The following is a 17,950-nucleotide window of genomic DNA, read 5'->3' as shown; positions in this document are numbered from 1 at the left end:
TTTTAGTATGTATGAGATCATTTATCAATATTACCTATTGCCCACAACTATGTGGCAGATTGTAATATCTATCAATAAATAAATCTATCTATCTATCAAAAAATCAATTTTTGGCTTCAAAGAATCAAAAAACTAGAAAAGGTTTCTGTTCTAGTTAATAAACTACTTGAGTGACAGTAATGGAGATTAATACATTTACTAAATTGTGTTTTTAAGCCCGTCCCGTGGTTCAATGAAAACAGCTCACTCCAGTGGAAAGAACGAGGAATTTTTAGGTGTCATTTAGACGAAGAGGCCCTCCTATCTGAAACAAACCTTTTCTTCATCATTCCCAGGTCTAAGTTTCCAGCCGGCGTTGCAGGGAATAACGTCACAGGTTATGACAATTTACTATCGTGGCTCAATGTTTCACTTATTTAAACTTTAATTTAATTTTTCCTCCAATTACCAGTTCATTCAACTCTTTGGGTTGTAAATTACTTTTTTCATTAGGTATTTTATATAGTAATTATGAGACCTCTAATTCTGATTTGCCCTCGTTATAGGTCTATATTAATCCGTGACTGGTAAGTACCTACTTTTACAAATCATCTACAATAATTTACAAAATTGACAACTAGAAATGATGCTACCGTATCAGGTATAGGTTTTTATGTCTAGTCCCATACTTAGAGAGGTAGGTACCTACTCATTACGTTATTTAGAAATTCATTGATTAAGAAGATTTCTAATAGAAGAAAATGTATCACTAAAAATTGCTGCTTTAATAAGAAAAATCCATATGTCATACGATAAATAGATCCTTCATATTTTAAACTTGATTGACCTCTTAAAGTAAATTTTGAAGAGTAATTATGTAAGTTTTAATGAATTACTTCAAAAATGTTTGATCCACAGTCACTATTCATCACTTCGCCATTATCTATAGAAGATAAATAATAGTAATATAATGAAAAAACTCTTTTTAGGTTTTTGTGGGTACAGTTAAAATATATGACTTTTAAAACCATTCTGCAGCTTTTATTACTTGAGCCGTAAACCTCTCTTAGATTCAATTAATCAAGGAGATTGAAGTGAGTCCTCAATAAAATGAAGAATTTACTAAGCCAACAGTAATGTTTGGGGGCCTAACAATGTACTTTTACGTTCAGAAGGTTGATTGAAAATGAAATAATAAAATCTAAACAATAAATAATAAATCTCGGCCTTCTGACCTTTATATCTCTCAATAAAGGAGGCATGATTTCAACATTTCTTTATTACCCACTCCATCAACCCCTGGCATTCTCTCCCTCCTAAAATCTGCCATGATCCTACCATAGCACATTTAAAACCCTCCTTTTTCAACATCTGGTTATAATGCTATCAGATGCTGGCTGAACCATATATATATATATATAAATAATCTTATCAATTTCTTGAGACTGGCATTTATTTTTTAAATAAATTAATTGGTATCCATTTAAGTCTGAAGATTCTTTATTACATCAACAGCAGTCCCTACGAAACTTGAGTCAATTTATATATCAGAGATCAACAAGTATACAGTAAATTTTAAAACAGATACAAGAAAAAAATGGGTAAAATTTTATGTTACTATTTACAATTAAGTTTAATATGAATTTTAATTATAAAAATTTAGACTAAATTGCAATTCGCAATAAATTAATTACAAGCCTGACCTGAGTGTATGGAGGATAAAAAATAGTTTGTTTATATGATAGTGGATAGTGTTAAGGTGATCTAAAAATATAAAGTATAAAAATGAATTAAATTGTGACAAAATAGGTAACTATACATAAACTTAGGTAAATCTTACTAATAATTAATATGATTCCCTATTAATTTGTTGTTTCATAGGGTATATTAAATTATTAATAGTAATGTTTTTAAAGTTGTTACAAATGTATGTATAATAAGCTGTTAATTGTTAGATTGTCCTTTAAGATGGCCGAAATGGCGGAAAATTTGGACTGATGATGATGTTATAGTGTTGAGGCTTAAATGGATACCAATTGATTCATTATTATATAGTTTGGATTCGATTTAAATTTGTTTAAACTTTTTTTTAGGTAATACGGATTAATTGCATTTATGAAGAGAAGGGTTTTTATTAATTAAAAGATTGATTATGGTGCAAATGTAGGAAGATTTATGCATTTAAAATTAAATTCTATTCATTTTTCCTATACCTGGGCATAACAAAAATTACATAGGCATAACAAAAAATAAACATGCGTCAACAACGCAAAACGACAGTGCTACCAACATAAATAAAAATATAACTATATAATTTGCGGATAAATATTGACTTACCCTCCTATAATGTGAAAAAACAAATAAATAGATTATTAAAAGGAAAATGGTCCAGGAGCGGTCAAAAAGCAACTTGTATAGTATAAAAACTATTAATAAAGAGCCAATGTGATTTTGCCACATCCATGATAATTATTAATTATAATGGTAAAACTAGAATAAAATGTATGAGTGTATCAATACCAGATGACAGTTTCAATAAAAAACAGTGCACGCCGACAAAGGAAAAGATTGCGAAATTAAAAAAATTAACAAAATAATAAATATCTGCGATATTATTTTTTATATTATGGTTATGTACTAACACTTTTTTTCCTTCACATTTAGACTAAATTAATTGGAAATTGTAGTATTCTAATAAAACAATGGTTTTCAGAAAGTTTTATCTTTAATTTATAACCTTAATGGTAGAAACCATTAACAAATTAAACAATTTAGGATGTAAGCAACCCGAAAAATTCAAAGAAATTTGTTCCCGCAGTCCACAACTTGTTTCTGAATTCATTATTAATTAATTTACTTCTATTAACTATAAAATAATTTTAATCTGATTCAAAAAAGAAGTTGGCATTCATTTTACGTTGTTTTTTTTTACCACGAACTTATTTAAATTAGATGTCTGTAGCCAGTTTTTTTCCTTTCTATGTAAATGAATACTTAAGACAATTCCTTAAAAATATGTTCATGATCTCATTCGTTCACCAAGAAGCCATATGTAATTAAAATGTGAGGTTTTTTAATTATTTTTTATTTCATTAAATTAAAGAACTTTTGTACGACTGACAACCTAATTTTAATAAGAATAGAAAGAAGGAATTGTAAGAGTTTTTTTGTGTCCTTCAATTATTTTTCCTAACAGCTTCATTCGGATTGGAAATTCCTAGAAGAATGGCATTTAGAAAATATTTTTGCTTTATTTCAGTTATATCAATATCAGATGTAATTGAATTTTGATTGTTAAGCTTTTATTTACAAGATAAATTTAGTATTCTCCTTTTTTTTTTTTTTTTTTTTTTTTTAATACAGCCCCTTTTATACTTGTTAAAACAAATGCTATAATTTTCAATTTAGGCATTTATCCACTAAGATAATACATACCTGGATTAAGTTCTAGGAAGAATGGGAGCCTGTCCAGTCCGTCTTCGTACCTGTAGTCCAAGAGTTCGTTGCTTTGGCCCCACTTCCCCTGTTGAGGCTTTTTCTTACGTTTGCGGGGGTGGTAATCTGCCGGCCTTCGCCTCACATGAAACATTATCGATCCTGAAAGAAAAACAAATATTCGATTATAATTGGCACTATGACTGGTTACAATAAATCATCAAAAAAATACATAGTTATAGTATCACTCTATTTGATTTTATTTATTAATTTTATACTAGATCGGTCTGGTGGGCCTTACATGGTTGATATAACCGTTACATTATACATTTTTTTTTTAACAGTGATTATTAGGGTATAGTCTCGTACAAAATACACCCATACAGTGTTATAATTAAAAAATAAATAAAGATAAAATAAATAGATAAGAATAATGCTTTTTAATAAAAGAGAAAAGTAAAATTAGTAATAAAAAATAATGATATTTGTACACTTAACAAAACCCATACAATTGCCCTCTAATGGTCAAAAGAAACAAGATGATTTGAAAAAGGGACGAGAGAAGAATAAAAATAAAATAAATTAATAATAATAATATGTAAAATAGAAGTAGTGGGTCTAATTAATTAATAAATATAGAATTTATAGCAGAATATCCTACAGCAGCCTGGGCTTCAGTCTTCGGATTGAGGTTGGGTTTCCCAGGTTGTATATTACTCTAGAATTAATTTTTAAGATTCATTCTTGTTTGTTCCATGTACAATGTTTTTTGAGTTAGTTAAAAATTATGGATTTGAATCTGAATAGAAGTAATCTAACACCCCAGTATTGGGAACGCTATTGTTTTTATAGGTCAGCATTGTTTACAACAGGTTGTTAATGATTTTTTTAAAAGGAGGGCAACTCCCTAATCCACGTACGTAATTAAGGACAAAAATTGAATCCTGAAGCTTTTATAAATCCCGAATATCGATAACCACTTCTAGACCCTTATTTGAACTACAAAATAATTTCATGTTGATATTTCAATGAAAATATATTTGTTAATTTGATAGCACCTTTAATTCTATATTTAATAACCTATTAATTGTATCCCAAACTCTTCAATCCCATATCACAGCCCTCGTAGAATGGTGTCGTAATTGGAGGATTAAGATAAATACCATCAAATCACCACCTTTACCCTTCGTCGTAAACCTACCGACTGCCTTACAGTTTCATTTAATAATGTTACTCTTAGCCCTGTCGAACAGATCCGCTACCTGGGATTAAATTTAGACAAACGATTAACTTGGAATCCTCAAACAAGACTGAAAAGGCAGGAAACTGCACGTCGATTTCGACTATTACAGCACTTACCATACAAACGGTCTAAACTTCCAACACATTAGAAAAGACTGATCTACATGACTGTAATAAGGCCAATCTGAACATATGGAGTTGAGCTTTGGGGCTCCACTAAACCTTTGAATTCCTCTCGTATTCAATCCTTACAATCCAAAATCCTTCGTAAAATCCTCAATGCTCCTTACTTTGTCACAAATAAAATCATACATAAAGACCTTAATGTTCCCTATGTAAGCGATCTAGCCCGAACCTGATATCACCCCTTCCATTATAAACTCCCAAACCCCCTAGTTTCTAACCTTGCATCCTCTTCCATTCCTGACAATCCTCCGAGGCGCCTGAAAAGAAGATGGCCACGAGACCAGATATGCAAAATGTCATTAGAGTGCTATCAATGGGTAGTTGCTCTACACGCCTGTAACACTCCATTTTAACTAAGATATTAAAAAAAAAAGTTTATTTGGAATGAATCATTTCGAGGTAGTTATTTATAGGATGTTAAATGATCTTTATTATTTTACACTATTTAACTAAAATTAAGAATTATAATGGTTCTAAAAGTGCTCTAACATAATATAAAACAAAATCGATTTGTATCCGAAAATGAGAACTAATAACAATGCATTAGGCTATCTTATAACGCGAATTTCACCAGAAGAATGCGCTTTGTTAGACCGACAACCTCCAGCGCCAGCAATAAAAGTTTTTTTAGCTTACATTAAAGTATCAGGATAAAAGTTTTCTCTATTCTAAAGAAAAAAAAATGTTCAGATTAAACCCTAGTTTGGGGGAGGGGTTACCGAAGCAAATCTATTGTTCAACACGACTAAGCCCCATTAGAAAAATGGAGTACTTTTTTCATATATGGATAAGGGGTACACAAAACTATTCATATAATAGGAAACAGGTCCATTATATTTACTAATGTATTATGACGGGTAAATATCTCACAGTAGACCAATAAACAATTACTGTCAGCCAGTTATAACGTTCAATAAAATTCATACACGTTCAAATATGCACTAAATTATATGTAATATCGGTTTGGAAATATGCCTTGAGTCATGAACCCAATTAGGTCAGCTTTAATATCTCCTGTTGATCTTTATTATGGAACAATTTAAAAAAAAAGAATCAAAAACTTCACATCATTCTCCAACTACTCAAGATACCTAACACTCACGTCATAGTTTAAATGTAAGTATAATGCATAATTTATTTTTCTTCTCTACGAACAAAATGTCTTAAAGGAAGTAAGCTTCATAAGCAACCATAAATTGATAATGGATGTTATAATGTATTATTTAATATATTATAATTATTATCTCTTAAAAGAAGACTGTTTTTAAGGAAAAAGTGTTGATATTGTTATTCTAAGTATCTCCTGATAAAAGATAAATCATTTTAATTAACAAATATAACAGCATTGTAAAAACCTTCAATTTGTCAGTTACGTAATGCATTAGGACCGAGCGCTAGATATAATCAAATTTAGATAATGAATAATGAACTAAAAATAAATCCATAATAACTTCATAGATATATTTAATATATAAATTGGTATTTGTGATTAGGTACTTTAATTGAAAAAAAAAATAGATTTTTGATATTTTTCACCAACATCATTTTTTTTTTTCAAAAATTTATCTCACAGGCTTTTCAAACCAATCTTTTAACTAATAATTAATACTTTTATATTGTACACATTGCTATCTTATTGAAAATTTTATTTATTAAAAAAAATTAAGAATAAAAACCTGTTAGAAAAATGTAGCACAAATAATTAATTTGGAAGTTTTTCGTTAATAATGGGCTAAGGACTGAAACGTAGAAGGTGAAATTAGCATTTTAGAAACATGATCAAAATTATTTATTTATTTTTTATTAAAGTTCTTATGGCCTAATTATTTTGAAACAAATAACAATTTTTATTAAATATATATTATTTTTTTATTTAATTGCTAATCAGAAAAAATTACCGAAATATCGACATCACTGGGAAATATAAAATTAATTAATTTAAAAAAATGAGTATTAGATTAAAACAAAATTTTCAATTTCATCATTGACCGGAAATATATATGGGAAAGGGGCATTATCAATTATACATTAAGTTTGTACACATGAATCTTTATGAGCTGTTCAAATATTATTTAGCAGTTAATTAGATCAATCTTAATTAGAATAGGAGATTTCTAATTGATTAGCTAAAAACAGTGTTGTAGTAATAGCTCTCAAAGGACAAGGTAGGTCCAGCCTCTTTTCCGAACGACCGGAGAGTATGGTCAGTACTGAATTCCCACCATCTGCTTTATCTATTTTATTATAGGTTTCATCCTAGGAAACTACGTCAACACCCCAGCAAGCAAAGACAGCGCCTCCGAGAAATGAAACTAGACATTCCCACTATGAGCTGTATACTTCCTCCAATCCAATCCAGGCAATGAAAGACTTAAACTATAAAAACAAAATTAAATAAAGAAAAAGTATGTCACCTGAAATTCCGACAAGGAGGATTCATCTTAAAAAATATTTATAAATAAGAAAAACTTTAAAAGATGACACACTGTTAAACACTTTCAGTCTTTATTACGAAAATCAAGTGACCGCTGGGGAATTTAGTAGCTGAAAACGCTTGTAAAATATCATATTAATAGAGAAAATTATGATAAAACTTTAATTAATTTAGTAACCAATAAATGTTTTATTTTTATTTTTTTTAGACGAAGGGAAAATAAAATAAACTTTGGCTAGTTGAACGTCACATCTGCCTTTTCTCCAATACCATGGGATATAAATGGACCCTCAATAGCAAACATGAACTAACTAATTAGTCATTTTGAGGAGATTGCTTTGGCTAATTGCAATCGAGGCCTCAGATTGGAATGATTAATCTTTGAATCCTGTGAATAATTTACTGTCTGCCAACAGCCGCTGATCCGGGATCAACCTCCCCGGTCTAGCAGCTTGGGTCAAAGCTAAATTATATAAGCTCCTTATCTATTTTAATAGAATACTATGTATACGTAAACAGATTAATTAATAAAATCAGCTTCTTATTTATTTTATAATTGAACAGGACGTATTTTAAGCGATTGAATGATGAGTTTTCATTCATAAATATAAATCAATTCCAAGGCTCAATCCTTTTCACTCACAACAATAATGCACTTTTCAAAGGTTAGCCTGCCCACGGTTCAAAGCATTAATCTATTATTCAAGCATCTAATAAAGTAAAATTATAACAAGAATCGATGTTTCGATCTGCAGGAATAATTTCCAAAAATTGATTCGATTTAAATATAGAAGTAAATGAGCGGTAGTAACGACACTCACTAGAACCTAATCGATCTCCTACTTACAACCAAGGTAAAACATTTATAAATAGATTTTTACAGGCCTTTCCTAGAAGTAATCATAAAACTTGTAATTACTTATTAAAAAATCCTAAGGCGAGCTTGACGAAATTCGATTAAATTTAATAACTTAGTATGTGCCGGTCAGGGCAAAAGTGGTGTAAATCTTTCTTTATTCACCGACATTGCACTAAGAAAATAATTAATTAATTGATTACTGAGCGAAATAAATTCAAATATTTGGAATAGCTCCTGACTCGTCAGTTTTAACAGAAAAATATGTTATTCCTTTGAAAAAAATTATAAAACCAACCCTAAAGAGTTGGATATCTCTAAGCTCCAGGAATGACTTTTACCAATTTTGCATTCAATGGCCCGAATCTTAATTAAATTCATGAACAATAAACGATTTTTTTCCCATTAAGATAAGGATGTTAATTAAATTGGAAAATCAAAAAGCTAATCAAACATCTTTCTCGTTTGTACAACATTTCATGCCCAATATTTTAGATTAATAAAGGTTAACAGAGACTGTAGATAGGACTGTTTTCATTAAAATTGAATGTCACAAAACTCTCCCCAGAGTTTTGACTAGCTCTAGGGAATTTAAACTTTTTAGCTGATTGCTGAGGAATAAGTTCGAGAGAGACCAGTATACTATTTTTTTCCACCTTTCCCACCATGGAGAGTCGATGGCGACTAATAGTATATTTTAATACACCACACTCCCGGGCAAGTACGCAGGTACTTGTGGACAGCTTCCTGTAGAACCTCATCAATATCCATTAATTATCGTCCGGAGCCCTTCTTCTTTTCCAACGTCGTGTCTCCACGGCTAAATTTTTCAAACCAACGCCGCGCAGTGAACTAGTCGAGGACACCTTCCCACAGTATATTAATAATTTTACGAGTAGCTTCAGCGGCTGTGATTTTTTTCCCCCAGTAATACCTTAAAATTACGAGAATTTTGTAGGACACTGTTTTGTTTCTTTTTTGTAACAGATAACTAAACAGACTTTTTTTTAAGAAGTCGAATGAAACAAGCTTAGAGAATACTCTAAAGGGATTATTAAGTATTAAATATTTACAGTCCTTTGAAATCTTGAATTTGATAAAATCATTTTTTTTATACTCCCTATTAAGAGAATCTAAAAGTTCAAGAAAATTTTCTATCCATTGAGCAAACATTTCATAACTACAATTTTAATAATATAAAGGTTAACTGTGAGTAGAACTGTATTGATAAAAATTAACTGTCATTAAAAAGCTATTATTTAATGAATTACTGAGCACATTAATTTCGAATACTCCTAAATATTTGGATATGCTTTTAACAGACTAGTTTCAACAGAAAAATGTTATTCCTAAAAATATACTTAATAGAACTCTCCCTAGTGTTGAATATTAAAAAAACAACCAAGTTTGGCACACAAAGTTTGCATTCAAAAACTCATGAAGGAATCTCCATTTTTTATTTTAACAAGGATGTTAACTTGATTAGAAAATTTGAAAATTATATAAATTTCTTGACTATTACTATCACTATAATAAACACACCGTGGATATAACTAGAGAAAACCCAGAGACACTGCATAATACTCGAAAGGAAATGAAGTTGCAGCTGGAACCGAAACAATTACGAGCCCTTCACAGCAATTACTCTCGAGTATTGGATAGACGTGACTGAACTAGTGATGTATTATTTTGCACTAGAGAACAGCTACTGCTTGTTTTGGAACTGTGGCAGATATCTGTGTGTGGCAGGCTTCAATAGCTACCCCGCCTCATTGTTGTCTCTCCTTTTCATTATGTTCCTGACAACTCCCCCCGAATGATGAAAACTTTACACCAATCCTATCACACACTCTATTTACTTTCTCGTATATATTCCAAACAATACACATGAACTCCAACGAGAGACATGGACTCCAACAATGTACAAGCCTGTTTAAGCAAAAACCAGGTATGATATGTACCTCCATCCAAGGTTTTAAAAGGTTTTCCACAAAGATCCAATATTTTAAAAGTCCCAAAAATTAATTAAAAACGTACAAATTATGGCAGTCAGGTGATCGCTCCAAGTTAAAAAAAATTGTAATTTAACCAAACATACGATTAATTGATTATATTCAAATTCGTCCTAATAAAACTGTTTGTCTTTCGCCGTTTAGCTTGAAATCAACATCTCTAAGAAAAAGTAATTAAATTTATAAGTATGTGTATAAGCTTTAAACTGAGTTCCGTATATGAAGCATTCGGTTGGAAAATAGTAAAAATATAACTTTTACAATTTTAAAATATTCGTTAATTACAACGTTTTTTTTAACCAGGAGCCACTTATAATTGATATCATTACTTTACGAACACAAGTATAGTAAAAATATTCTTTTAAATATTTTTGAAATCAGTCCAACAGAATCCGATGATTCTAAAAAATCAAATTAACAGTAAGTACGACAGAGTGCCACCTACTTTATACCTCTACGCTTTTTTTTAGTTATTAGTACTTAACTACAAGAAAAAGTATATACTAGACAAATTTAAGATTATATATAATATACCGTTGTTTAACAATATCTGTCGAAAGAATTATTGCTTTACAATTGATTATATTCTTTTCTATAGCAGCCATAATGCACCCTAATGAGAAATAACCCACACAACCAGTAAACGAGTATATACGTAAGATTTCAATTAAAAAATTATAGTAAAATCAGACTAAATAATAGAATGCAGTGGCTTAAATTTTTTAAATCTGAACCAACCAGGAAAGGATTCCGATGAATACACGGAGATTTCGATTAATTAATGAAAATAGGGAAGATTTAATCAGGTTTTAAAAATTTTACAACTAAAATCGAATGAAAAAATAATGTATAATAATAAAAAATCGAGGTGGCAACATGTCCACAGATCTAAATACAGTTCAGCTTTAATACGTAGAGTCACTACTATCACATATATTAAAAAACGACAGATTCTTAGGGAGTAGTAATAGAAATACTTAATCGTTAAATATTAGCTAAACAATCTAAAACGTCGCGAGAAGGACAAACTATAACAAGAAATAAAACAAGAGACAAGTAGGATAAACAACGCAATAAGAAATTTATACTCCATCAACGCCTGTAGCTTCAGATACTGTCCACCAAGAATTCTCTGCCCCCATATTAGATATCATGTTTAAGCAGAAGAAAACCGTTTATTTTAAAAAATTTCTAAAAAAACAAAGAAAAAAAATGTTGCTAAAAATTAAAATAATAATTTACAAAAAATTGTCAAGTACTTGTCTGTAGCAGTAGTAAGTTAAAACAAATTGGATTCCTTTTATATATTTGTGTATATATAATCATTATATTATAATAATATACATTAATATATTATTATATATTCTAACATAACATAACAAGGCGTATAATCCATATTTCGGCAGGGGTTTCGGAAATCGCAAACAAAAGAGCCGAAAAATCTATTTATGCAAAAACATTTACAACCCAAATAACAACCGTTCCTCCACCTCTCTCTTACGTTGGTTAAGAAAACTCTTCCGTGATTCGACTTCTCCTAGTCCAAAATAATTTAAGCTTTCGCTTTATCAGCAAGTCCGATGGTCAAATTCTAACGTTTTAATGTGCTGAAACCAACGTTTCCACTTTACTAAGTGGACTGACATTGTAAAACTATAGGAAATCGAATAGGATAGGAAATCGAAAATGTACATTACCATTATAAGAATTGTTCATTACAGGAAACCATGAACCGAGCAGTGGGGTAGGCCGAATAATACTGACTGACGAACACTATAACCTATCGATTTGACCTGACCCTTAACCGTCTTACCAATCCGTCTAGCTCGGCCAAATAAGGGTCACTAATGTTCAAACAAAGAGCAGGTAGGCATTTAAAGTGTGACGATTACTTAACAAGTTCCCACATAAGTCAAACCAGTGGGATTTAAAAAATGCATATAAAGTGTATTAGAACGAAATACCAACTGATTTTCCCATTTTTTCTATAAGAAACACTTTGATTTTACTATCGCTATATAACAAACACACAAATATTTGTTTAAAATTATTTTACAAGAACGTTTAACACGAATTAAACCAAGTTTATTTCGGTTCATACCCATTTACCAAAGAAATTTGCGTATATTTAACTTTGATTTATAGGATTCATTCATTCATGATGTGACACTATATCTGATTTGTAAAATAAAAAAAAAGTAATTCATCAGTAAAGTAACCCTAAAATAATTTCAGATTAATTTTTAGCGTTCTTTAAAACCTTTTATATAAAACACATAAAGTATTGAAATTTTTTAATTTACTTAAATTTTGATTAATTATACTTTTTTCACGTAAACATTCATAAATCTGCAGAGTCTTATTATAATCACACGTCATTATAACTATTAGAAAGCAGAATCTTTTGTTTCAACACATATCAACACCTTCAGACTGCAAGTCCTCATAAGGTTTCAAAAAAGGAAAAACATTTTAACGTTTTATTTTATATCTTAGTTATAATTTGTTTAAGTAGGTCCAGTTTGTCCCATTTCATGTAGTTTATATGGTCCTAAAACACTATGTGGAGGTAGGTTGATTAATTTTTTTAACGAAATCGAGGGCAATAATTTTGAGGAAAAAAAATATTTTTTTATTATCATGGCAACTAATATTGTTTGAGGAGCAATAAAAAGAAATCATCTTGTTTCTCCTCAAAACAATTACAACCCACTTCGACATGTCAGTCTGTCCAAATTATTCAATATTGTACTCATATGATGTTGAACTGTACCTCCGTCATTCAAGACCTGCGTCAAATAATCAAATAATTTCCGCGTTATTCTAATATTGGGAATGACAGGTCAACATTCCACAACTAGAGACAAAATTAAATTGATTTTATGGTGGACCATCCATGTAGATTTTATCAAATTCTACGTAGGAAAAAAAACGTATTTGTTAGTATACATGCCATTTGAAATTTCCAAAAAGATTGCAAATCCAAATGCATGAAAAAGAATGTAAAATTGAATAAATCTGTAACTAAAATATTTCAGGTTTATTACAATTAAGGGGGCCTCATCGCGTGAATAAAACGTAGCACTGAGGCTACTGAGTTAGGCATCAGCGGCACAAGACCGGTAATAGTGAAACATCCCAATAAAAACATATTTATGCAAATAAAATAAATGTATGTATTTAAGTGCATAGACAGATATAGGACACAGTATCACATACTGTTTGTTGACTGATATCTGGTCGACAAATACACTCTGTTCTGTCAACCATCACTACTCAATGTTTTATTAGCAATTACTCGGCCAATTGCCACAACACATTATCATAATATGCATCATAGCAAAATATTGATATGCATTATGTTATCTAAACACTAAAAATATGTAAAAGAAAGAACCATTGATTAAATCAATGAATAAGTCAGAAATATAGAAAAATCAGAAAGTTAAATGTTGAAATGAAAAAATAAAAAATTGAAAGACTTTAATTAGAGAACAAAAAAGTAAAAAAAAAAAAAAAAAGAATCGCAGCCATGCATTTCAATATAACTCCAAATTATAAATAAATTATTCACATAGTAATGCTTTAATGGAAATAAAAAGCAGAATGGAGGTATCACAAACATGGTAAATATTTTACATTATATATTTATGCAATAAAAAAAAAAAAAAAGCAGAATATTTATTTCTAATTCAGTTGCGGATTGAAAAAGTTATATAGTGAGTTAAAAAAATAATAATTCTACAAAAAAAAATATTTACTGCAATATTTTAATTGTACAATAATTATTAAGAATATCCAATAAGAGAAATATATATTTTACGCATTTAGTATTGTAATGACAGCATTCATCAGTAGGTCGATACGGTGAAAAAATAATAAGAGACAAGGGAAAAAAAGTCTAGAATTTACCCTGTGGTCATTTTGAAAACATAAAGTTATTATATTTGATTTAGAATTTATATATGTATATTTTTAAATCGGTACCTAGAAAGAAGGGTTCATTTTACTCTATTTGAGAAAAACAAAATTTTTAGTTCTGATTCGCCGTTTTTTTATTATATTGTAGATTTGAAATTGGTCCCTAGAAAGTCTCCAATTTTAAATCTAGTAAAATTAGGGCATTGGCCTTCTCATTAACTACTCCCGTGTTTTCGAATTAACAAATTGTATAAACAGAAAATTGTTATATTTAGATATTGGCCCTTTTTTAGCAAGGTAAAGATATATTTCCTATATAGTTTTAATCGACTGATATATTCCATGTAAAGAAACATACTCAGAAATATATTATTTAGTATAGATTGGTCAAGTGAAAATGATTTAAATTAAATGCCGATGGAAATAAGTCAACTCGAGTTTCTTATTCAACTTAATACTTCAGATTTCTAATAATAGTGATATTTTCCCCTCTATAAGTATGTACGTTTTATTCTTATTAATTTTATACGAGTCAAGAGCGGAACAAAAGATGAATTCTAATTTCCCTCGAACATTCCCGAAATAGCAGTCGGTCGCTATAAAGCCAATATTATCCCTAGAACCGCTGGTAGCGACAGAGAATAACAAACCAATACCACCATGATTATGTTGACCAAACTACGATTTCACAATATTGAATTTTAAGAAAATAAGTAATTATTGATATTAATAACATACACAGGTCTCAGTTCTAATTTTTTTTCCCTTCGATTTTCAATCATGGAATGAAAGATTCTTGGAAAACAATATTTTGAATTCTAGCGCTGAGAAAACAATTTTCAGCGAAATATTTTAAATACAGAACAATCGAACCGAGATCTAGTAACAAGATACACCAAACAGGATGTAGAGCGGGGATGTAATGAAACTCCCTTCTAAACAAGAAATATTCAAGTGGCATTCTAAAGTCCTCTGGTCCCGAAAGAATTGTTCTGTTTGTCCCCGGGTCCTTGATAGGGCTGCCTAGTTTACGGTTCGTCTGGCTCCACGGTTTCCAATAGTGGCAATGGTCAGCTCACACAATTCAATATCCAGATATTGTCAGACCTTATTCTCTAATAAGTAAAGATGAATGACAATATCATAGGATAAAAAGGATCTATAAAGTCGGTTGGTTAATATTAACTATAGGTCAAGGGTCACCGTCAACATCAGGGAAAATAAGTTATTAAAAACGATTCCCTGCAAACAAACACGCCGGCCTCCACCCTCACGACAAACAAAAGGGGGGGCATTCATTATATAATATTTTCAGAGAGTGAGAAAACGTATACATAAATATACTACGGAACGTATTCTATCAAAATTAGAAAAGTATTTTTTTGAAAAAATTAGAGAATGTCAAGAAAATAAGTTAATAGTAACACATTATTATAAAAAAAATTCAAATATTAAATTTTCATTTTTATGTTACTTATATTTCAGTTATAAACTTCGGTTTTTATTTTTATCGAAGTGCAAATAACGAATATCGACTGCCATGAATACAACAGTTCAACAAAATATAACAAAGCCGTGTACATATAATTGCGATTGGGAAAAAATCGGACATACTTGGTTCTCCGATTGACTCCGATGTTCCAGTCTAAACTGCTGTCTCTATATCTCCATTTTTCGCATTTAGATAATTAAAAAATTCTTTCATAGTTTACATTTATACATTGTTTAACAAAATAGTTAAAATTCTTACCAATAAACAAAATTAATGGTATTTCAGAAGAATTTTGAATATTCGGCATTTGAGCCTCCTATAACAATTACAATGAGGATAAGACCTGACTGATACTGAAGGTCACTCGATATACTGAGTTAATTCAAAATACTAAAAGCCGTTTTTGAGAAAAAAAAAACAAAAAAAAAAAACATACTATCAAATAGCAATAAAGCTAAAAAAAAAAAATTAAAATGTTTAAACGGTAGAAATTTAATAATGCAATTTATTAATATAACGAAAAGAAATTAACAAAATTTCTATTCATATTAATTTTATTTATTCAGGTGTTGTTTTCAAAATAACAAAAACTTGTATTGTGATGTATTTTGGTTTCAATTGTTTAAATAACCTTAACTAAAACACATTTTAAAAGAAAATAACACAAACAATATACATATTTATAGTTTCAATTTATTTGTTAGAATGAATACTTGCAAACTAATACAACTGTTCTTAAAGTGTGGCAGAATATATCGTATTACAATAACAACGTTTATTAAAATAATAAGTAAAATACATGCTAATATTAATATATTTATCTTTTCAATTACTGACTAAGAAATTCGATTTGATGAAGAAATCAATCAGGGCTTAAACTATTTTAATCTTAATATAAAATCTAATTAAAATTCAAGAAAACTTCCTTCCCCGCCCCTTCACCTTTAACAAACCATTTTTAGAAATTTCCTTTGACGGGAAAGTTTTCATAAAAAGAGACGATCTTTTTTATTTTTTCTAGAGGCGTCCGCACCATAAATCAGGAGAGCCCTTTCAAAAAGGAGTAGAATCCATTTATCAGAAAGTTACCGACTATCAGGTCCTCCCACCGACTTCTTCAAAGCACCTCTCGTCATTTTGTGCTCATAATTTCATACCCGAGTTTAACTGAGACAAATTTATTCACCACAAGAATCTTTTAGTAAATAAATAGTTAGCTAAAAGAAATGTTCCGTGTTATTGCTGAAAAATTGCGTGTCTAACGACAAAGCGATCGATGTATGGATTAATTGCAGAACAGTTTATTATACAATATAAGGACTGAATTATTTTCAATTCTGAATTTTTCCGTAAATATTAAGATCGCACCAGCTGCCTCTGAAGATGTCATAGCCAAGTTATTGTATAGAGTTAGATCTCAATTGAGAATATTCTTGAAGATCCTTGACTCTGAGATCGATACATAACTGTATTTCGACGGAACCCTTGAGCAATCTCATTAGTAGTGAGCCCAAGACCCTGTTCCATGGCACAACATACTACAATCCCAATTAGCTTACTTCAAAACATAGACCTTACGACTCAGAGAATAATTTTATTTAATAGGAACGGAGATATAAATATTTATTTATTTTAATTTATTTATCCAAAAACACTAAGCATACTGAATTAAAAAGAAAAAATCATATATGAAATTTGGTTATATATTTTCAAATCATAATTTTATGTTTCTGAAAACCTACAGTAAATATTATTTACAAATGATTATTCTAGTTGTTGTTGTTGTCTGGGGCTTTAGGGCGTAAAACCCTGAGGTCATCAACGCCCATGTTTCGTGCTTTATATTCTATTTCACTTTAAATAATTTCGAAAAAAAATTTAAATAATTACTTCTGTTGGTATTTTTTATTACGTATAACAGATTTTCTGGTTTAAATCTTATTCAAAAGGCCATTCCTTTTTAAGAAAACTAAGACCAATTACACGTTCTTCAGGTCATCATTCAGAGCATCCGATACACTCGGTCCTACTCCCAATCTACTCAAGTTCGCAGAATAAAAATGACATTTCTCAAATATCTGACTGATCGTAAGTACACTGTTGCAGTATTGACATTTTGGCGGTGGCTGCTTACTGATCGGATATCTATGAGTTAAACTCGTATGACCTATTCTCAATCTGGCAATAGCTACCTCCTCCCTGCGATTGGAACGGTTTGATGAGGTCCATGGTTTAGTGTTTTTTTTTGATATTTTTTAATTTGCTTGGCGGGCTTTCATCCCACATGGCTTGCCAACTAGATAATATCTCATTTTTCATTGGAAGAATTATTTCTTGTGGTGTCAGAATGGCCGTGCCATATAATTAGAATTATATAATATAATATAATTATA

The 17,950-nt window shown here is 30.0% G+C and overlaps 1 protein-coding gene across 1 annotated transcript in view; it reads right to left on the bottom strand.

The window, feature by feature from the left end:
- cno (adherens junction formation factor afadin) overlaps positions 1 to 17,950 on the bottom strand; it is a gene marked incomplete in the record, with an annotated part of 345,803 nt that overhangs the window by 49,209 nt on the left and 278,644 nt on the right. Inside the window, 1 exon segment of the mRNA XM_067051255.1 lies at positions 3,415 to 3,576. Within this exon segment, the coding sequence (XP_066907356.1) occupies positions 3,415 to 3,576 (162 nt within the window).

This window comes from Halyomorpha halys, unplaced genomic scaffold (assembly GCF_000696795.3).
Source record: "Halyomorpha halys isolate HHAL.00 unplaced genomic scaffold, Hhal_1.1 Scaffold1125.1, whole genome shotgun sequence".
Lineage (NCBI taxonomy): Eukaryota > Metazoa > Arthropoda > Insecta > Hemiptera > Pentatomidae > Halyomorpha > Halyomorpha halys.
The sequence above is the reverse complement of the archived record's forward strand: the minus strand, read 5'-3'. Positions and strand labels throughout refer to the sequence as shown.